This window comes from Vidua chalybeata, chromosome 1 (assembly GCF_026979565.1).
Source record: "Vidua chalybeata isolate OUT-0048 chromosome 1, bVidCha1 merged haplotype, whole genome shotgun sequence".
Taxonomy (NCBI): domain Eukaryota; kingdom Metazoa; phylum Chordata; class Aves; order Passeriformes; family Viduidae; genus Vidua; species Vidua chalybeata.
The window spans coordinates 37,395,358-37,418,597 of record NC_071530.1 but is presented as its reverse complement, the minus strand read 5'-3'; the positions used below and the strand labels follow the sequence as shown (position 1 = coordinate 37,418,597).

The 23,240-nt window shown below is 37.1% G+C and overlaps 1 protein-coding gene across 3 annotated transcripts in view; it reads left to right on the top strand.

Annotated features, from left to right (window-relative positions):
- The window catches only part of ZNF385D (zinc finger protein 385D), a 416,850-nt gene extending 404,514 nt beyond the window's left edge, over nucleotides 1-12,336 (top strand). For all 3 annotated transcript variants that reach the window (XM_053953584.1, XM_053953593.1, XM_053953604.1), the window contains 4 exons: nucleotides 334-567; nucleotides 2,531-2,709; nucleotides 4,036-4,137; nucleotides 8,931-12,336. In XM_053953584.1, coding sequence (XP_053809559.1) covers nucleotides 334-567; nucleotides 2,531-2,709; nucleotides 4,036-4,137; nucleotides 8,931-9,164 — 749 coding nt within the window. In that variant the 3' untranslated portion in view covers nucleotides 9,165-12,336. The remainder of the gene's footprint in view (nucleotides 1-333; nucleotides 568-2,530; nucleotides 2,710-4,035; nucleotides 4,138-8,930) is intronic.
- The last annotated feature ends 10,904 nt before the right edge of the window (nucleotides 12,337-23,240 follow it).

Below are 23,240 nucleotides of genomic sequence, written 5' to 3'. Positions count from 1 at the left end.
CCTGGTCATTTACATGGCCTCTTTTATTACATTTTTCCTCTGTTGCACAGTACATTCTTAATGATCTTTTTGTTCAGCTTATGGGTTTTGTGTGAGCAGACTGCAGGAGACAACACATGTTTTTTTAATACATGGGAGTACTGTATTTTGTAACCACACGAAATACAAAGAAAAAGGTCAGGTTTAGTTCATTACCATTAGTCAAACCATCACCAGAACAATCTGCCTTTCTGTGTCATCACAGCATTGGGATGTCAACAAGCAAACACCAAAGGTCACATGATTTTTTTCTGTTTGTGTTCATTTTTTTCCATCTCTTCTCTTTGCCCACAGACGCTAACACAGGGACACCAGCAATATCGACAACGACAACCGTGGAAATCCGGAAGAGCAGTGTTATGACAACTGAGATCACCTCTAAAGTGGAGAAAATCCCCACAACAGCCACGAGCAGCAGCGCTTGCCCTTCCGTTGAGACTGAGGAAGAAAAAGCAAAAAGACTGCTGTACTGTTCACTATGCAAAGTCGCTGTCAACTCTGCCTCACAGCTGGAGGCGCACAACAGTGGTGAGATGGAGCAGTGCTTGCTTGCTTCCTTTTTTTTTCCCTTCTGTCTCAAGAGCGCTGCAATTATCTTCCCCTGAATAGATTAGATCTCTTGCAGCAGGGGACAAAGAGGTGGCAGAAAACTGGCAATTACATGGAATTCATTAACTATTAAAGTATAAAAATGACAGGCAAAGAGGCCTTAAAAAAGAGAAAGAAAGGAATTTATTGCAAGTTGCAGATTTTCTTACGCTTTAGCCTTTGCAGCTTCAAAATCTTATTGAGCTAAATGACAGCTCGACTTCATTACCTTTGGTGTTCAGAGTTTGCATAGTTTTGCTTGTGCCAACTAGCAAAATGAGAGTGAATGCCATTAGCTTTGTTTGAAACTTAACAAATTAAGGCTTAAAGAGGGAGCATTAGTCAGTCAGAGTTCAATGATGGGAGTTAGAGTTCTTAGCTCCATATTGTCTGTTAATAAATAACTTGTTAAAATTATGTATATTTTCCCTTTATTTTCATCAGCTGATAGCAGCTGCTGCATGAGAGTTGAATGGGTAATTGCCTACCTCCATCTTTTTTAGTTTTTAAACTTTTTCTTTCCATTAGAGCTAGTAGCATCAGTAAGTTCCCGCAGTAGACAGCCACCATCCACAGTCATTATTTTAGCATGTTATTGATTAGCTATGTGGTGGGTGGGGTTAAAAGATCTAGGGATTTGATATGGTGACAGTGACCACCTATAGCCATCTTACAGAAATTTCCTGATCTGGGATGTCAGGGGCTATGTCTTATCAAGGCTAAGTAGAGTTCAAAGACAGAAAGAGAACATTAGGTTTGAAATGTTGAGACAGTAATAATATACCTAGAGCAAAGTGATCAAAGGTTTTATGATGCAATTAAAAAATAAATAACTTTGGCATACCTATAGAACGCAAATTAGAATGGAAATTATAATTTCTTGGCATTCATGAGAAACAAAATTCCATCCATTTTGGATGCTGTTTACTATTTGCCAGATCTTCAACTTGCGGAAGTTCAACTTCAAGCTGTACCTTTTTAAACTATTTAACTTCATGTAAGAGTTTGACTCTTATATGATATTCTGATCTGATATTCTGATCAGGCTGAGAGCCAAAACACTATTCTGAATATTTAAACACAACCTTCCAAGTTTTTGCTGCCTGTGCTGATAAACTCTGTGTGTGCTCACACACATGCATTTTTTTACAAGTCTCTGAGGACGCATACAGCAATTAACAGTGGAGTGGTGGTTCTGTATGCGGTAGTTAGTCCATTATCATCACAGACTACCTGTGTGTGAGTCAACAGTGTAAGAAACTGTTCAGTCTGAATAAAGGTGCCAACAGAACACCAATGTTCTCTATGCAGCCTTTATTTACAAAGGAAAAAAAAAAGGCAATTGTAGTTTTCTCTCATATATGTTTCTCACATGTTTTGTTTTATGTCAGGACATTAATGATCCATAAGTTGCTTCCAGGAATCTCTGCCCCTTTCTGGTTTGGAGAGTAATTAGTTAATTACAGATTTAATTGTAAGCTACCTAGACATAATGTTTATCAATCTGTTCAGGAGGAATACAAATCAAAGCCAACTACATCTTTAATAGCTAAATTACTTTTCTTTCGTAACTACAATTCAGGTCTTATTAGCAGCAGGAGTTAATGAGAAAAGTCACACACATTTAACTTCACATCAGGGTACCTGATTGTGCTGCTACTTTCTGGTCTGGCTGCTTTGTTCTAGTGCATTACCTATAGGTATGTAATTTAGTAAATAAATATCAGGTGTAAAATATTGTTACATTAGTATGACACTAATACAGACCAACACAGTCATATTCCAAGGATAGCACATGGCACCAAGCTGAGGCTCATATGATTTTATTTCAAAAAGAAAATAAAACAATGAATGCAACCCAATTGTCAAAGTTGTTTCTGTTTCCCATTTCTGTTGTCTCCAGGGACTAAGCACAAAACTATGCTGGAAGCTCGGAATGGAAGTGGAACCATAAAAGCCTTTCCCCGGGCAGGCGTAAAAGGCAAAGGACCTGTGAATAAAGGAAACACAGGCCTTCAGAACAAAACATTTCACTGTGAAATATGTGATGTGCACGTAAACTCCGAGACACAACTGAAACAGGTACTCAGCCAGCTTGTAGAGTGACAATCTTTGGCTGTTCTTTGTTTTCATGGTGGTAAAGTACCAACACAGTCAGCACATGTCGATATAACAGTTTGTGTCCAAATGGAACTCACAGTTTTGTCCATTGTACTTGGCTGCAATGCTGTGTTTTGTTTTGATTATGATTTTCCCTTGCAGGGAATATGTCTTCTCAAAAGCTCTCAATTTTACACATTTGGTAGAGTTATGGAAGGTGTAGCACGTTACAACTGTCTTTAGACTGCTAGAATTGTCCTGAGCTAATAAACTCTGCCATTTCATGTACTGCATGATATTTGCCTTGACAAAGATATGAAGGTGGATGCAGCCAGTACTTTCACAGAATACTAAGTAACCCACTTAGAAATGTGGGATGGAGAGGATTTCTAATATTTTTATCAATGTTTCACTCTAACTGAGAAGCATGACCTCTAAATTGCAACTACACTAAGTTATGTTCAGTCATTCTTCAGATGATCAAAGTTTTTTGAAAAACACTTAGTTTAATTCCATATGCCTATTGGAATTAAATACTTGTAAAGGAACTTTACAAGAACAAAGATTAATTCATTAATAGACAATAGCAATACCCATTCCTCTGGTGTCAGAGGAAAAAGTCCAGTTCAATTTCTTTTTATTGTGATAATTCTCTTGAAAATGAAAATCAAAGTAAAAAAAGAATTCTGAAAAAGGTCCCTTACTTCTAATACTGCAAGTGTAGAAAAATACTTTAAAAATCTCATAGATCTTATAAAGAAGATAGTGGATTTCATGCATTTTTTTCCACTGTCTCTTAGTTTGATATGTAACCATCTCAGAAGGATCTCCAGGCAGCATAGGGATTTAAACAATTTTCTGACCTTATATTCTTCCCCAAATAGGGGACGCTTTACTATCTAATATTTTTTAAAAACTTTCTATCAACAGTCTATTGAATTTGATGGGTGCTTTATATAGTTAGGGAGGAGTTTTTCAAAGGCTTTAACCTGAGTCAACTCCTGCTGAAGTTAGAAAAGATGGGAAAATATTTAACTGTAGAGGAAACAGAGCTGAACTTAGGACTGATGAAAATTACAGTCCCAATACGTGGTGCACAAAGGATCCTTCAAACTTTAAAAGAGCCTACTCCTTTTCATTATTGAATTAGTCAAAGTAATGCTGCTGTAGAACAAAAGTCTTTTGTATTGGAGCAGTAATCTTGTGTAAAGCAGAACCTGAAATGATCTGTTTTGGAACTATCAACCCTCAGCCTTTGTTTTCTTTCTCCCCCCCCCGCCCCCCCCCACCCCCAATATATTTTAACAGCACATAAGCAGTAGAAGGCACAAAGACAGAGCTGCTGGGAAGCCACCTAAACCTAAATACAGCCCTTACAACAAACTCCAAAAGGGAACACATCCGCTAGGGGTAAGCCAATCGCCCTTTTTTATTTGACTTTTATTTTAATCCTGATGAGTAGGATTTTTAGAAAATGTAAGTGGGGAAATGTTTACAAGGAGAGTAATAGTGTAAGCCATTGGAGTATCAAATACATGAAGGAGCCACTGGAAGCCCACAAGGGATTTTTTTATATACTTTAAGGTGTGTTTACTACAGCCTGTGTACCCTTGCTTTTGTAGCTACTCTGAATAACCTCAGGAAAGAAGCTTGTTGCAAGGGTCACTAGAGAGCAAGAGACAGAAAAAACCTCCAGATGTCAAACAGGATTCTTCTAGTTTTCACCAAGGACAATAGTGATGAAATAACTAAATAAAACTCTATAAAATATAAACCATCCATTCTATCCTTATTTAGAGAATTGTTGAGATAACAAGTGAAACAATTTAAAAAATCTGACTCTTCCATTTGACTGTTTCAGAATGGTTCTGGTCACATTTTCAACTGCCAAGATAAACTATCTGAAACACAGCTCTTACTAGCTCCAAAAGCTGATTTTTTTTTTTTTAATAAAAAGCCTGGGATGCTGCCACTAGTTAAGAAGCAGCTTATATTGTGGGTGGCATAGTAAAACATCAGACTTTTATCTTCTCCATCAGTTAAACTGCATGAATGAGTCCTGCACTTTGGCCACAATAATCCCCTGCAACATTATAGGGTGGGGACGGTGTGGCTGGACAGTGCCCAGCCAGCCAGCTGTGTGCCCTGGCAGCCAAGAAGACCAATGGTCTATCCTGGCCTGTTTCAGGAATAGTGTGGCCAGCAGGAGCAGGGAAGTCATTCTCCCCCTGTGCTCGGCACTGGTGAGGCAACCCCTTGAGTGCTGTGTCCAGTTCTGGGCCCCTCAGTTTGGGAAGGACATTGAGATGCTTGAGTGCATCCAGAGGAGAGCAACGAGGCTGGTGAGGGGCTTGGCCTGAGGGAGCTGGTGTTCTTCAGCCTGGAGAAAAGGAGACTCAGGGGTGACCTTATCGCTCTCTACAACTTCCTGAAAGGTGGTTGTAGTCAGGTGGGGGTTGGTCTCTTTCCCAAACAGCAACTGACAGAACCAGAAGACAGTCTTAAGCTGTGTCAATGAAAATATAGGTTGGATATTAGGAAAAGGTTTTTCACAAAAAGAATGATAAAGCACTAGAATGGACTGCCTGGGGAGGTGGTGGAGTCACCATGCCTGGATGTGTTTAAAAAAAGACTGGATGTGACTAAACCATGGTTTAGTTGAGGTGTTAGGGCATGGGTTAGACTCAACCAGTCAAGAGACTTGAAGGTCTCTTCCACTCTAGTCATTCTGTGAATTATGTGAATGTTATATCTGCTGCTTTGTAGTTTATAAATGGTTCTGGCAGAGGGAGGATGTTGAGTCATTGTCCCCATAGATTGACCATTTTCTCTGATGCAGACACAATATGGAGCTTTTTTTTTTTTTTTTTTGCCTTTTTTTTTGCTTTTTTTTTTTTTTCTTTTCCTGTTAAAACCCATTTCTCTTTACATTGAGTTAAAGCTTTTGGCAGCAGAAACTGTGTCCTTGTTGGGGCAGCCCTCATGAGTGGCATATTCATACAGGATTCAGTTGTAGAATAAAGCAGTACACAGTCCTGGTAGATCCACTAATAGGGAAATAGCCCTATAGGGTTTCTCAGTAATCCACAAGAAAGATCAAGGTCTCCAATACAAACTGTACTGAAAGGAATAGAACATATGTAATGGGGTAAGTAGGATATGGAATCAGGAAAGCCTTTCTGACAGGATTGTAATTCCTTCAGGAAATTCATTATTTTTCAGGGGATGAAAACAACTATTGCATTGTTGTTGTGGTTGTGCACAGCTTTCTGCCAATTTATATAATGGTGATTTCTGAGAACTCCAGCCAAGGTTCAAGACAAATAACAGCAGCGTGTCCTTTTCCTTCTGCCTCAATCCCAATTGCTCACAATATACAGGTCAGGCTAGAGGGCATCAAAAAGGCAAAAGGGATTTAAGAAGGAGAGAAAAAACTAGCAATAAATGAACAGATATATGTAGTAGAATTGTGGCTTCAATAAGAAAGGAGAGACCAGTTCTCCATTTAGTCTTTTTGGTTTTGGATATAAAAACTGCAGGAAGTGTTGTCACTTGAAGTGCAGAATAGCACAACAACAAGCCAACTAATTTCACCGTTAATTCAATGCTCTTTGTTTACTTTTCCTTTATTCCCTCTCCCTAGCTGAAACCAGGATGCTCCCCATTAATAGTTAAAGTTATTTATCTTTTAGTTTACTTCATTGGAAATGAAACAAGTAATGGTTACTTTACTCCTAATGTTGACCTGTGAGTAAATTAGAGGTTAGACATGAACGTGCAAGGTACTGCATATGTTAAGTATTACTAGTTTTGCAGCTACCTTGAGATCAAAATCATGTTGATAAGTTGACTGAAAAGCTATCTAGCTAGAAGTAATCTAGTAATTTAATTAGAAGCACCTGATTCCTCCAAGAATGGCAAGAAAGCTTTAGTCTTTTAATAGAAACAGCCACATGAGATCTTCATTACACAAAATGTATGGACATCACCAAATTTGTCTACAGAAATTTTTAAAAACATGCTACATTTTCATGGCTTTTGTAAACCAAAAACCTGATTTTACCATGTTTTCAATATAATTTGTACTTCTCTGTCTGTTCTAGATTTACATGCTTCAGAGATAGAAACTTTATAAATTCCCACAGATTTTTAGAGTTTCAGAAGTCTTGTAGTGTTGGGACTTGCTTGGTATTTCTTCAAGCCACAGCTGTCCAGCATGTATAAAATACTGCACTGACGAAAAAGGTTATCAAACATTTGATAGTCCAAACTTTCTACAATAAAATGGCTGTTACAAAAAGCATCCTTCACTGGGAACTCTAGACCAAAGAGTATTTTGTACTCAGGGTTACTTTAATTTTTCTCAGGGTTGTTTGAGGTTTGGGTTTTTTTTTGCTTGGATGGGGGTCTTTTTGTGTTTTTGTTTGTTTGTTTGTTGTGGCTTTGGGTTTTTTTCTATTCTAAACAAGGCTGTAAAAGGTATTTAGTAAAAAATGTAAGAAGAGAGGAAAAAGGCATATGTTCAGCAAAGAAGACAGCTTGGATTAGTGAGCATAACACTGATCAAGGAAAAGATCAGATCATTGCTTTTAATAGGCACCATGAGGAATTTTATATCTAGCATCTATTATATCCTTTGTTAAGATAATTACAGAATTTGGTTTGATCTGAGTATTTCTTCCAGAGTTTTAAAGGACCTGGAAGCCAGCAGTTTTGCCAATAGGTATTGGGAAAAATTAAAATGCTCTATCCATCTGGCCACTAAAGGACCAACAGACCTTTTGGAATATGGTGATGGTGTAATGATGAAACTCATTTGTGGTTCATGCCAGAGTACTCCTGTCTTTACTTTCTGATGATTCAGTCACTAGGGTTCTGTTGAGCTGAAAATGTCAGAGCGATATTGTACAAGTTAACTACTTGAAAATCCCTTTCAAGTCAAGAATGAGAAATTGTGTTTCCTTGTACGTAAAAAGTGTCCATATTTACACTGAAATGTACCACAGCATGGTACCTATATTCTGGATATTCAATACCATGTATTCAGGTTTATGCCCTATGCAAGAGGTCTCAGGTCATGCTAGAACACAGACACACCAAAAGTCTGTCAGAGACAATGGGAACTTCTCTTTGTCAGTAAATGAAGTTTCTAATCTTATCTCAGAGTTATAAAAACAGGACTGCAAAGGTATTCAGGCTCCTGGCATTTCATTAGCAACTTTAAATTCTACTGAAAACTGCAGAAATCTATAGAGACTATTCTGATGGTCATTTGTATGCATCCCAAATGTAAATTTTCTTAAATATTACTGAACCTCATGTGAGTATTTTCAGTCTTGAAGAAACTTCAGGATTTGGGGGTTTTCCCTTTTTTAGGAAACTCTAAATGAAGGGTTTTTGATTTGTATTTGGTAGTACACAAGAAAATCATGTTATGATTTAAAATGTGTTTTAAGAAGAAACTTCAGTGACAGGAACATAAATATCGTAGGTTGGCAGAATACTACTTTAAAATATCTTCCAGGTTTTCGCAATCCTTGAAAGAATGAACACTATCTTAGTGGAAAACAGTTGAAGACATTGAAGACGCAGCAAAATTAAATGGGGCAGCACCCATTTAAACACGTGAAACATGAGAGATATTCATAACTTGTGAAAGATAAGATTGGTTTATTTGCTTGTTATTAGAAGCAGGAGTAAATGAAGAGGAGCTATATGGAGATCTTTATTTTAAGTAGAACTCGCATCCTAATGATTAAAACAAAAGTATCTTGTAAAACCAGGGAATAAGATATGCTTACATTCTGCTCTGGTCTCTACATTAAGCTCTTCAGATGGAGATCTATTAATTGATATCTTATTTTTCCTTGTTTATTTGTTGCAGGGTACATGCAGGTTTACTTTGGTGCGGATTCCCCAGTCCCATTTTAAATTTGCTTTGATTTCTAATCTCAAATTATGAGTGTCAGCAACAAGGTGTGAACGCTGGAACTCTTTGTCCCCAGCCAAATCCTTGTACCTTGTCCATTGAGGAGGTCATATCACCTGTTACAAGTCTGTAGCTCACAGAGTCAGTAGCCACCATTAGGCCTATCTTGCTTGATTCTGCACATATTATCTTAAATCAAGATCCCTCTCATGTAGCTAATATGAATAAATTATGTGTCTCTGTTTGTTTGTTTGTTTTCTCTTCTTCCCCACAGGTAAAATTAGTATTTTCAAAGGAACCTTCAAAGCCGATGGCCCCACGAATCTTACCAAATCCGCTAGCAGCTGCAGCAGCAGCTGCTGCTGTGGCTGTGAATTCCCCCTTCAGTCTTCGCACAGCCCCAGCAGCCACCCTTTTCCAGACTTCAGCACTTCCTCCAGCACTCCTACGACCAGCTCCTGGGCCTATACGGACCACCCACACTCCTGTGCTGTTTGCTCCTTACTGAACTCCAAACAGGAATTAATTGTACTGCAATAATTTTTCAAATCAAAACAAACAAAAAAATGAAAATCAAGAACATTGAACTATGCAGTGTTTATTTATAGTTTAAAGTATATATGAAGAGCCAGAACTTTTGATAGAGAACCGAACAAATTCTGAAAGGGGGAATGGGTGGTATTTTCTCCAGATAAGAACATCTTGAGCATTATCGTTTTAGAACTGATCTCCAGCATTGACTTGTAGTGACATATAAAACTTACAGAGCCTTTTGACTGTGCATTTTGGCACATATTTCCCTGCAATGTCTTTCCTGCTTTATGAAACAACTTACAAATTTGTCTAAAGGGCATTAACTGGTTCCAATGTATATAAAATACTTTATTCTGTAGATTAAAGAAGAAGGAAAAAAAAAAATAAAAGAAACACTGTGAATAGTAGTACCCTTACCAATCCTCCTGCCAAATCAGCAGTTACTGGGTATTTATCTGAACAAAAGTAGATACAATAGATGTCTTGTAAAACAGTAGTATTGTGTCTCTATCTATGCCACTAGGTTTCTAACTGAGTTGCAAAAGATAAAATGAACAAAATTATGTCACTTTGGTAAGTAGTCAAAAATTATTACAATAACATGGAGCTGTCCCTGGTGAGCAAAGTTTTCCTCACTCACAGAAGAATGAAAATAATCTAGGTTAGGGCAAAGAAAATTATAAAGAAGATCTAGTGGGGGAAAAATAATTCAGATACTGTACACAACAGAATGGGTCAATTTAACTGAGAATGTATGTGTACACTGTGTGTTTATTCAAAAAGTGTAATACATACATGATAGATCAATGTTTAAGACATGACAGTGGAAAACAAAAAATATGATCTTGTCATGAAACAGGCCTGACACTTCAGTGTTGAGCAGAGGGAAGACACAATTCAGTTACGCAGAGTCATAACTGACAAATAAAAAACAGGAGAGAAATCCTGGTCTCATTTAAGTCAGTTTAAAGTTCCTTCTGGCTGCAGTGTAGCCAGAATTTCATCCCAAGAATGGCACATATTCATTTTATATCACACCAGTGGGAGTGTCTGTAGATACAGGTAATATTTTTTGCAATAGACTTAGTCTTAGCAACAGACTTATTCCCTTGTTTTATTTCCTATTGATGTGATATAAAATGTCTTAATATACCTATAAAATGTAAACAGTGACACATGAGATACATATTACGAGATAACTGCACATCATGGGTTTGGAACAAATACAATTTTTAGGATCTCAAGGGACCCTTGAATTCTGTAGCTGACCGTGATGTATGAACAGCTTAAAGCCTTATATATTTACTGTGAGGCTTAAAGGGGTTGACTGTGTCCCTTTAAAATAAGATTTATCAGGGGTATATATAGATATATTGTATATATGTTAGAGTAAGAAAAATAACTTATAAACAGAAAATCTACTATATAAAATAATTATATAACCATTGATTTCATATGTGGGTCATTAAGTGGTAAGTAACAAACAACAGAGAAAAAAAATAGACTTTTTGAATCTGATCCTTGCTGCCTGCTTTTTCCCATAAGGAGCTGAGAAGTATCTATTAATATTACGGAGTGCGCTGCTGAGTCACATGCAACCACTCTGATGTGTAGCTAAGTGAAATGCCTATCGTACATTTAGGCAGAATAAAATTTAAAAGCATAATTTAAGTTTAGATGGCGAAATTGTTTGAAAGATTTCATTAAAAGGCAGTAATGCAAAATATTGACCATGTGGTTGCTATATACTGCTGCCTGTGGTTAATGCAGACAGGTGGGAGATATAGAGGATGGGAATATACAGCACTTTTGACTTGCAGTTCATCAGTGAGCCTTCCATATACATTCGTATTTGCCATTTTTTAAACCTCTCTGCATTTAGATTTTATAAAAAATATATAAAGAGAGAGAAAGAAGAGGTTCCATGGATATCTGTGTCCAAAGAATTCCAAAGAGATGCATTTATTTATCTAGAAGTATTAAAATAAGTTCTGTATTATGTATTTGTATTTCATCCAGTTTATTTGCAAACGTTTGTGCCTTGAAATGAAATGAGCTTTTGTTTATATTTAATTCACACCTATGTGACCATGAAAAAGACATGATGGTGATTCCAGGGCTAATTACCAGCTGGATTGCTTTGGCCTAATTTTCAAAACAACAGTATGAGTAAGTTCCTGAAGCCAAGTTTAAACATCTAAATAACTAGGGGCTGACATTTAAAAGGGCTCTCTACTCAACAGCTCCCAGTAAAGAGGCAGTAAATAAGCCAGCCTTCAAGACCTGTTCCTCACACTCAATTTAGAAAATTTTTCATTTTATTTGGGTACATCAGATAGTAAGATTCAGAGGACTTGGTCTTTTAAGCCTGCTTTCAACCTTACATCTTTGGAAGTTTGCAGAAGCTGTAGTGCCGTTGCCAGCTGCGTTCAGATTCCTCCTTGAAAAGGGCAGCAGCTTTCAAGCTGTGCTCCATGAACCACCACTTGTTTCCAGAGCCTTTTTTAAGAGCCCGGGTAAGATCTTGCTAGAGGAGCAGAGGAGTACTCACATTTTGGGAAGGTAGAAGGTCTGGGCAGGCTATCTTTTTCCCATGAGGAAGCAGGCAGATGGGAAAATGGGAGTTAGACAAATATCTTGAAGGCTCTTATGCACAGCCTTCTGGTACATGACACCTGCTGTACATCCTGCCATGTTCTTGTGATGCCATCGAAATCAACAGGCTGATCCTTGCCAAAACATGGCCTGTGGCATGTATGGAGGCACAGTACTAAGAGCAGAGTTCATACAAATTTTACTAGAAATAAAAGAGTGTCATTCCAACTACTTACATCAGCTAATTTGCAATGACACCTTCAGTTTTCTTGGACCTCTTTTGTCACAGTGCTCTATGGAACAAGTTTTTGTTCACACAAGTCTCTTTTAAAGTTCAGCTGTAAACAACAAACTCAGTTATTTTTTGTCTCTTACTCACTACCTAATAAAGGATAAAGCCTAAATGTTAGAATGTATAGTGGATTTTCTGTGCCTTGCTGCTCCACACCCCTCTTGGTCAGTAACAAGCCAATGTACCCAGGACATCAGCACAACAGTTCTATTTATATATATATATATATATATATATATATATATATATATATATATATATGTATATGTTAAGGAAAATACTGGCACAGCTATCTAATGGAGCAAAGAGAACTTCTGGTCAAGGGTATGTCCACAGCAGATGACAGAGAGGTAGCAGACAGAAGACACTTTACACCTACTTGCTAATACATCCGGTGTGGAGAGCACTATTAAAGAAAAAATGCCATCATATTTCATATTGCTGTAACACTCCAGGGCCAAGAGGAAGCCTAAAGCACAAGGAAGCAGATCATTTCATCGAAGACACGGTCACTCACTGGAATAAGAATGTGAAATCGGCCTGCGGGGAAGTGGCTGGGTACTGAACTCAGAAAAACAATCAGGTTCAGGGATGTTTTCTTAAGTTCTATTCAAAGTGTTAAAGAAATAACTATTCTGTTCTGACACAAAGAGATGGTATTTTTGTGGGAGGTATATATATATTTATATTTTTATGCTATGTGCATTTTTCCAACTACCTATGGCTTCAAACCTTTGTTCTGAAGGATCATCATTGCTCTGAACCATGAAATTAGTAACCTTCTTTAAAACTGCTGTAAAAGCTGATGTGAGAGGTCAGTAAGCAAATGGTATAAATATGATGATCTAAAATGACAAGGACTGACCATGTCAATAAATATTGTATTTGAAAAGCATACATCTTTATTTTAAGACAAATTATATAAAATTATATAAAATTAAGAATAGCTAAATAAAGTAATATAGCTAGAAGAATTACATCTGTCATTTTAATACTGAAATATTACAATTGGCTCTACATTTTAAAAGTTTAAAGGACTTTCTAGATGTCAAACCAATGCAAGGATGCTGTTGGTACATTTAATGTCTCACTTCATTATCTTCCATTTGCATCAGGAGTACCACAACTGAATGGAACCTGCCTTTAGTCACTTTTAATTAATTGCCAACGATACAGTAGCATATTGGCCCCATATTCCCTGAAAAGTGAAATCATGCTGCTTAGGAGGTCCTATTTCTGCGTTTTACTTCCCACAAACACATAGATTTTAGAGTCTTTTCAAAGCATCCTGGAGAATTTCTAACTCGATATCTTTTTTTTAGCAAAAATAAATTTATGAATATTATGTCATTTTATGAATATTAGACCAACACTGAGGAGCAAGATCTAAAAAGGTTTTCACAACTGTACAACATTCTTTTGGGTAGATATGAAGCACAGAAATTCAAATTATTTGGTTGCACAAATCTCTTTGAAAACACATGAAATCAGAACCCAGACTACTTTATAAGTGTCCTGGTTTTGGGGTTAACTCACAACAATAAGAAATCTGGTCTTTTTACTAACAGGTGTTAGTAAAACTGACTTCAGCACAGTTCAAGATTCAAAACTCTAAGCTCCCAAGAAAATAAGAGTGGGCTTTCAGTTTATCAAGATGCATGTGAAAATGTGAGCCTACACTATGTAAAACGTTAAGTATTTTTGTGACATCACATCCTGTTCTCATTGTTTATCTATAAGTGCCATTCCTTCAGTGCCAATGAATCAATCATATAGAAGCTCCTGTGCTGGAATTCAGTACATGACTAAAAGAAACAGTAATACTGATATATCCTATCTTAAACTAGTTGAAATCTCAAACACATAGTGAGGGGCTTAGCCAAGGACAAGAGTTTTATGGCCTCTCCCTTCTACAGGTTTATTAAAATTCAGGACCATTTTGGAGTAAATGTAACTATCTGAAAGATGATTATTACATCTGAAATGTCAGCAGCTGAAAGAGTCTGTGCTCCAGACCGAAATTAACAATGGTATGAAAACCATAATGCTCTTAACTTTGGGACTTCTGATAGCAGTTGCAAAAATCTTAGATTTCAATAGAGGCAATTTTTTGCTCTTAGTGGATGAGGCCTTTTGCAGTCATGCTGTGTACTGCAATTAGGTGTCATTCATCTCTGATTCTGTATTGATAATTTGATAAAGAAACTTGGCTGAGCATGAAACATGATTAGTGGCTGCCTGGGTCATGTGGTCAGCTTCATGCTGGGATGATGCTTGGGTGGTGAAATAAGCAGAACTGAAAGAGTCAATGTAAAGAAAGTGGTGGACTAATTTGACCCTTTTTCCTTGTGCAATGTTCTTAAATGGAACTTCTGAAGTATGAGCAAGCTGGGTCATTGAAAGAGTTCCTGGATAAAAATGTAGGGACTTTGAATATCGTGCGATCTTAACTTCAAAATAAGTTTGATGAGAAAGAACTCAGAAGACATTCTTTGGATTAGATACCACAGTGACATTGTAGCAATGGTCTTCACACTAGGCACACTGTGATACACTGACATTTTTTCTGTTCACAGCAGCAATTGAGGGTTTGGCACCCATGATTAGAAACAAGCATAGTTAATAATATTCATTTCATAGGTATTGGACACTCACTTGAAGGACACAATAATTTTCCTTGGGACTCCATGTCTTCAGGTGTGTTCATACCAGCCAAGATATCACTGCATTTTTCAACACCTGGGTCTCCAGAAAGGATGTCCATACTTTTTATTTGTTTTTATTACAATTTGATTTGTCTTTTATGTTTCTTTATTCGTTGTCTTGTCTCTCATATGAATGAACAGAATCCATAAAATTAAATATACATTAAAGAAGTATGTAATCATCAATGCCCCTGTTGGGCCATTTGATCATAGTCAATAAATTGAATAAAAAATTTAAAGCAGCAGAACTACAGTGATGGTAAAATATTGTGAAGAGAGTACATCTATACTATAGTGTTCTTTACCTAATCTAGAGTTTTATGACACAGACAGCTCTTTATCCTTTCATACTTTTCTGAAATATTCATCTTTTGGGATCCTTCAAAAGTTTAATCAAATTTTAATGTTATTTCTTATGTTCAGTAAAACCATCTATGTATTTCTGAGGGCAAAAGCAATATAAAAAGGGATAATACCTACAAACCATTTTCTTACTACAAATGCCTGCAGCATTTGTTAGCAATGTCAGCCCTTTCTCTCCTAGTGGCTCGTGGCTGGCATTTACCATGGGAACTGTTCTCATTGAGACATGTATCAGGTGAAAACTGTCAGTTCAAAACACAATCTGTCAATGCAGACATTAGTTTGGGGCACAACAGAGTGGGAGATGAGAGAATATAGGTAAAGCTATGCCTTTGTAGCAGTCTGTTTGAACCCTCTCAAAACTGCCTGGTGGCTTGATGGGGAGAGGCAGAGGTTCTTAATGTGGTCATTCTGTTGTATTTTTAACACAAAAGATGTAAATTTGAAAAAAGTCTTGATTTGAGGATTTTTAGCCAGTGTTTCAGTGTGGGGGATGATCCCCCCTCTACCCACCCAAAGGTGTAATCTTTCCTTCAGACATATTTTCATTGTAGACTTGCCATGATATTATTGCCAGTCAAACTGCTGCCTGAATCTGATTTTTGCATTGGAATAAAACTATTCATGTCAGTTTTGCTACCCAGAAGGAGAACCCAGGAATTAAAAATGAAAATGTAATGAGCCTCCAGTTGGGTCACTTTTTTTTTTTCTTCCTGCAGTTGCTCAAGGCATACAAGTTTGCTGAAATCTAGAAGTCAGTCAAAGAGAAAATGTCTGTTTCTTTCTTCCTCTACTGTTTTTATAGTTTTAGAAAGGAGATGGAAACAGCTGTAGCTCTTTATCCAATGATTCACACTAAAGTCACCATGTAGTCAACAAATGCCTGCACATGTATTGCCTCTCTGCATACACACAGATTTACTTCCCTCCAGTCGTTCTGTTAAATCACATTTTGTGACTCCCTCAGCAGCATGGGACACTGCAAGGAGCATTTAAGTGGAAAAGAAAAACCAAAACACCCACTTATGTTCTGTGTAATATTGGTTATAATACAGTACCCCTTTATCCCCTTCAGTGCCATAATCAAACCATGTGTCTGGAGTCCTGCATTAAGCCTCTCATTACAGTATTGGCTGCTTTAAATGGTGAGCACTGAAGCCAATTTTGTTGACTGTGCTATAATTAAGCCTTCTTCCTAACTGTGTAAGGTTCTCTGTTTTCCACTGGGGTATTTTTCATGTCAAATGAATTCTTGGAATAAAACCTAGAGCTTTTATCACTTCCTTATACAGCTGTGAAAAGCAGGGGGAAAAAAAAGTAAATTAGCCTTTCATGTTTTATTGATACCCATGTTCCACCTGACTGTCAGGAAGTTCATAGTGGTAGTAAATACTTCAGAAACTCTTCAGTTCTCTTCTTTGAGACAGGATGCAATGGATCACTATCCCATGCTATAGTGATTTAATCCACAGCAGTATGCAAATCATCTACCAATGGCACCGACTCATTAAACTCTTTAAATTTGGATAAAAAAGCCTCAAAACCTACCAGGACCCAGTGAAAGCACTAGAGATAAAGAGCACACACATTACATGATTTAGGAGAACATCCAAGTTAGTCCAACAAGGAGTGCCAGAGACAGTAATTGTTCTGGAAATTAAATGTAGGGTCATTCTTTCTGAACCCAAGTGTGAGAACAAGTTTAACCCTGCCAAATACATTGAGAATACAGCTATTGAGAACTGGAGAAGTTTGTTGATATTCTTGAATAGTGTTCTTCCAGCTATGGACAATCTCCAACATTGCAGTGAAAGATTTCAAACATGAGACCAAGTTATTTAGCAGGGTAATGAAATATTCTTCCTAGTGCTTGCAGATAACCAGCATAAGCCCTTCATTTAGTAATGCAGGGCACAGTGAAATTATTGGGCACTAATTTACTGTCACTAGTACCATCGAGTACTGACACTTTTACAAAAACTGGCCCCGATCCATTCACTCTTCAAAAACACTGTAAATTTAGATTACATTTTTAAAAGTCCAAGAGTGAAATTTCATGGTCTGGTAGTTTGTAATATTAGTTATGACTCATAAATAGTCAATATAATATCTCCTCTTAAAAAAGAGTGGAGGGAGGTGACTGGGGCAATTATACCTTACTATTTAAAACACCTGATAACTGCCTGAGGGCCTTTTAAAGGTCAGAGTTATCACCATGTGGAAAAAGGCAGTGGGTTAAGAAGATAGCTGAGTCTTCTCAGTGGTAAATTAGATGAGACAAAATTATCAAAATTTTAGTAATTTCTTCATTAGGTAAATGTAGATTAATTACTCCAGATTTGCTTAGGTATTTGAGACTGTGATCTATAAAAATTATTAAAATGGTAGTATGACAATTCAAATAATTATGAAAGAAACCAACTAAAGTGTGTATGGGTTATAGTGTAAGAAGAATTGTTAGGCTGGGGAGAGAAAATAGAAGGCAGTTTTAAGTTGTATCTGGCTTCACTGGTGATTTTGCACGCAGAAAAAAAATGTGCTCTTGAAATTCTTTGATAACACATATTAGGAGCTATCATCAATTGAGAAAGGACCATTATATTTTCCAGAAAGAATAGAACGACCTTGGGAACTGATATAATAGAAAGGAGCTGTAACTGAATAGGAAAGAAAGGCACAATCATGTATTTAGAATCTAATAACAGCTAGCTCTAAGAATGCAGTAGCTCTAAACAACTGAAGAGCACAATGTACAGGTATTATCATTTGTGGCAATGAGTTACAAATTTGATATAGCTGTTAAAAATAAAATAAAAAAAAATTAATTGAGGTATATTCTGAATTATACCACTACAGAATAAAAACTTTGTATTTTGACAACTTCATTGATTCATAATAAAGAGTAATTAAATCTTTTTGGAAAAGATATGAGGGATAAGAAAATAATATAATGAAATTTATATGGTTAGAATATAAATATCTAAGGCTATATATGGTTAGAATATAAATTTCTTATAAGGCTGAGCACAAAAGAGATCCAATTGCTCCCTCTACGATGGGATGGAAATGGTGATAACCGTCAGGAAAAGACGAAAGCTATTCAAGGTAAGAAGGTCTTCAAGCATAAATACTTGAATTGATGTTTATAAACTCACCAGTGAAAATTCTCTGGAAATTAAAAGATACTTGTAAGGATTAAAACACAGAAAAGGTGTCGAGCAGGCAAAGACTGAGGTGATCCTCAGGTGGGCTCTGTCTTGGTTACAAATGGGGTTCTGTGCCATATTTGCTGTGGCAGCAGCTAACTGGGCACAATGCCTTAGTCAGCAAGTCTGTTCCCTTTTCTGTTGGAGCGTACTTTAGTGTGTTGCTCCAAAACATGTTAGTGACTTTACTCATGACTTAATAAGTTGGGGAGAGAAATATATGAAATATCAGGATAGACATGTCATAGGAAGAAGATGTCCAGGGTCTATTTCATCTATGTATTCACATAATAATAGTAAGAAAATTGTTCCAAATCTAAGTGGAAGTACATATGTTTGGTGGTGGCTTTTTGGACACTGCATGTCAGCTGGAAGAGTCTGTGATATCCTTGCTGAAATAGGATTCAGTATAGTTTTCATAGACAATCTCATGTCAAAATACATCTGACACAATCAGTTGCTAAGCATAGTTCGGGCCTGTAAAAAATCAGACAGATGAGTGAAAATATTTAACAGTGCTGAAAGCAAAAATTATGTCTCTAGTTCACTGAATTCATCAAAATATGCAGAGTTTAGCTACTGTTTAAGACTTACTCATCTTTTATTTTGGGCAACAACTGACTTGGGACTTTAGGGCAGGGCATGCCATAGGGAGACAGATACCTGTGACCAAGTCCCTGCAACAGAATAAGGGGGTGAAGTCAAAATAAAAGGCCTCTTAGCTCTTCACTCATTTCAGACTCTTTGCTGAGGTTGCTGAATCCTCAGTGAGTTGTGTTCCTCAGTGAAGGAGTGCCTACATGTTGTATGACTGCTAGGTGGGCAAGATACCATTCAATTCAGATGTGGAGTTCCAAAGTTCAACAATAAAATACAGATCTTATTGAAGTTACTAGTCTGTGATGTCTGATTTTTAACACTCACAATTCAGTTCAGGCTTTAGCTAATAATTCGGTAAATAAATTGCCACTTGACACCTGTCTATCTTTACTTTTTCAAACTTTCCTCTGCCAAGAAGTCACAGATTTGCACCTTTCAAGAAGGAACTGGATATCAATGTTATGCTGTAGCACACTGCAGATACATTTTTACCCTCTGCTCAATACTATATTTTGCAGTCAACAAAAAACAAACAAAAAAAAAAAAAACCAACAAAAAAAAAATCCAAAAAAAAAAACAAACAAAACTACAGCAACCAAAAAAACTCTCCCTACGAAAAAAACCAAAACCTATGAGTCAACGTTCAACAATATGTTCAATATTTTATTAGTTGATTTAGAATATTCTTCCAAATGAAGCGTGTTCAAAATATTTTACAGAACCAAAAGCTTTGTGTGAATGCAGCACAAAAACATAATCTGTTTTGGCTAAAAAAGGAAGCCTTCTGTTTTCCTTACAACTGAGGCCAAACCAATTTTAATTTCTGAGTTCTTAATTAATGTTAAATACAATTTAGACTGAGTTTCTCATAAAAAAAGCCCTGCAATATTTGTAGATTTACAGTTATTTAGTCCACTGTTTTATCTTTACTTTGAACATATTAAATATAATAACAGTTAAATTCAAAATCTTCATAGATTATGCCATCTGTTAAAGGAAATCTATACTACAGAGCTATGTAGAGCATGGCTAACAAATTGGCCATTTTACAGCCTGGCCATTTCTTATTTATTTTTGCTTTAGTGTTGTCTAAAGGTTCTCTGTGCTCATAAAATAAGAATTTCATTTTATGGCAGAAGACAAGTCTTAAAAGTTATTTTCATTATATCCCAACATAGCTTGAGAAGCTTTCACAATTTTTCATGAGAAAGAAAGGGACTGGCCATCTGAGATGAGATTCAAGTTCATCTGACACACTCTGGAGACATAAGCTTGTGCTAGGGCCTTGGTAAAGTTCTTAGGCACTAGAGAAGTTCCCCAGCCGCTGATTTATTGGTAGGTGAGTTGATTCCTTCATTACTATACACAGTAGTGTAAATGTGTACACCTCTATCACTACCTTTCACTAAATGTAGATTTTGAGCTGTTCTCCATGAAAAGTCTACTATAGAATGAGATTATTTGTACATTTGAAGTGCTTACATTCCCCAAAGACCACAAAGGAAACACTGGATGATAAATGAGAGGTAGACATCTGTGCTATATGAGTCTGAAATTGATCAAAAGTTAGTGTATGTCATAAATTAATCCTGTGTAAGCAAGTTACTCTTTAGTTCAGGATGGGAGACAACCAACATGAAGTCCAGAATGTGGTAGAGCAGAGTGATGGAACTGAGTCTTCCATATGCAAGATGAGTGTGAAAAAAACCGTAAATATCCCTGTTAGGAAGTTTAGTTGCAGTCTTAAAAGTGAAGAATTTTTTTTGCAGTGAAGGTTTTATTGCACCAAGCATATTAATGTACAAGTTTTGAATTAGGGATTGTTTTTGGAGGGTTTTTTTTGTGGCATTTTGGAGGTGTGCATGTTTTGTTTTATTTTGGTTTGTTTGGTTTTTTAATTTTAAGCAAAAATTAAAGAGTCCAAAACTCTCTAGGGACCCACTCTGTTTTAGCAAGGGCAAGATGAGTGGGCTGCTCCCCAGGGCGGGGGGTGCTGGAAGCCAAGGGTGGCAGCCAGGCAAGGGCCCCCCAACAAGGGGCTGGTCCCAGAGCAAGGTGTGCAGGAGGTCTGATAACAGGGACTAAGTCAGATGAGAGCCCAGGTCTATCCAGGCCAGTCTGTAGTGGTGAGGCCGGCACCAGACAGGATCAGCCAGTCAGACAGAACTAGGAAGGTGGAGTGTCAGACACACCCACAGTGTACCTTGGGCATCCTACAAGGGATAAAGGCAGCTCCCAAGTCAAGGTGTCCCAGCCAAGGCAAAGTGTCTCTCTCAGCTCCTTCTCTCACCTTAGCTGTTCTCCAGCAGTTTGCTCCCATGTTACATGGCCTTGCTGTGTCAAAGCAGCCCAGCCAGCTTACCCTTGGGAAGTGAAGGAGATGGATACACACAGGGCCCTGGCAATGTTACCATACACTTTGTAAAGACTAGGAGAGATTATTTTGACTCTAGGAATTACAGAGTAAAAGGGAATCAAAGGGCAGGGAAAGAAATGGAGACACTGAGCTTTACATACAGTCACAAAGAACGATAGAGCAAAGGTGGTTGAGTTCTTCTACCCCTACCCAGCATTTCAGTGAAACACCAGTCTTTGTAGCATGGGATCATCAGAAGACAACATAAATAAATAAATAAAGAAGCAGAAGACTGAAGCAAATGGAGAAGTTTGTTGAGGACAGTAGGAGTAAATCTTAAGTATAAATTCTATTTGTCTTATAAAAGTTTTCTAAGAGTGGTATGCTTTCCTTACTTCCAACACCACTCAGTCCCTCCTATATGAGAGTTTATCTTTTCTGTTAACATCTCACAAACTCCCTGATTTGAGAAACCACAATTGTCTAAAACTTTATCAGAAGTCAGGTGTTTCCTTCCACTGCACAGAGCTGTTGGATAGAAATACTAAGTTTTCACTTCTTGTAGGGGGCTTTTGCAGTCTTTTCTAAAGGCCGAGGCAGTTCAATTTGAAAGTTCAGAGCTAGACTCTTAGCTGTTATAAATAAGTATAGCCTCATTATTTTTCTAGGTCTATAGCAATTTTTAGTGGCTGAGATCCGGCACATAGTTTGGAATAAAAGTGTTATTTTCAAATCATAATCAGAGAGATGACCCCTGTTAAAAATGGTCATATTCTACTGTGAATATCTCCTAATTTACCAGAGAGACAGTGACTGTGAAATTTTCTGAGAACTGCTATTTCCACTTTTCTCTGCTTTAACATCAAACTCCTATAGATTAAATCATTTCCTCATACAAAAATCACTTATTTTCTAAACTATGTATCTGTTGACAGTTTTGTGTCATTCTGAAAGAAGTGATAATAACTTAATACTATTTTATAGAATCAGATGTACCAATTTTTGCTTTGGTGAGGTGTGGTGAATGGAATTTTCCTTATTTAGCCTAAATATCTTGGTGTGACCAAAGCACAAACTCGTGTGTCCCTATACTGCTTTTGGGAGCATGAACATCCTCTTGTAGCTATAAAAGAGCTGAATTGCTGTGTCATTGTTTTCTTACCTTCACCTTGTTCCAGTCTGTTACACTTTGTGATAGGTTATGGTGGAGAATTCCTAGTCTAGTGAAGGCACCATGCAGATACAGCTTTGTATGTTGACTGTTCCTGATGCTGGTGAATTTATCAAGGTCATTCTGCTACTAAAAATGGGCTCTGAGTAAGTGCTATGGAGAATAGGATCTGGCCTAAGGTCCCATTTAGTGATGGGATTGTCATGAAACTAGTGACTAACCAACAGTTACTGGGCTTCAGTAAAACACTGATTAGCATGCTCAGCTCACTATAAATAATAAAATACTTCAATTTGGTAGTATTGCCCAAATAATATTTCCCATACTAATAACATGAAAGAAAATGTTTACATTCATAATCATATAACTCCTTGTCCACTGAAGAATTTATCCCAGTTTTCTGACTGCCCCTAAAAGTCCTTACCATTTTCCTAAGCCAGATTTTCCTGGTTTGTGTTTGTGTCTTTCTTTATCCTCTCCCAAAATCACAGAGCTAAAGTATCCATGCTGGTGACAGCATTCAAGTCAGTAGGAGGAAAAGCTTCTTTGGGGGGTAGATAGTGTTTTATTAGGAGCTTGCCCAAAGAAAAGTGGGTTAAAAAGGCAGTGTTTCTGCTGCTAACAAGATGTTTTTAGAGTATGCTTATTGATTCCCAAGAGAGACACTAGGTTGTAAAATTTGTAAGTGTTAGGATGTGCTGAGTTAGACAGCATATGGACATAGCTTCTTCCTGCTTTGACTTTGATGTTTTATATCTTATT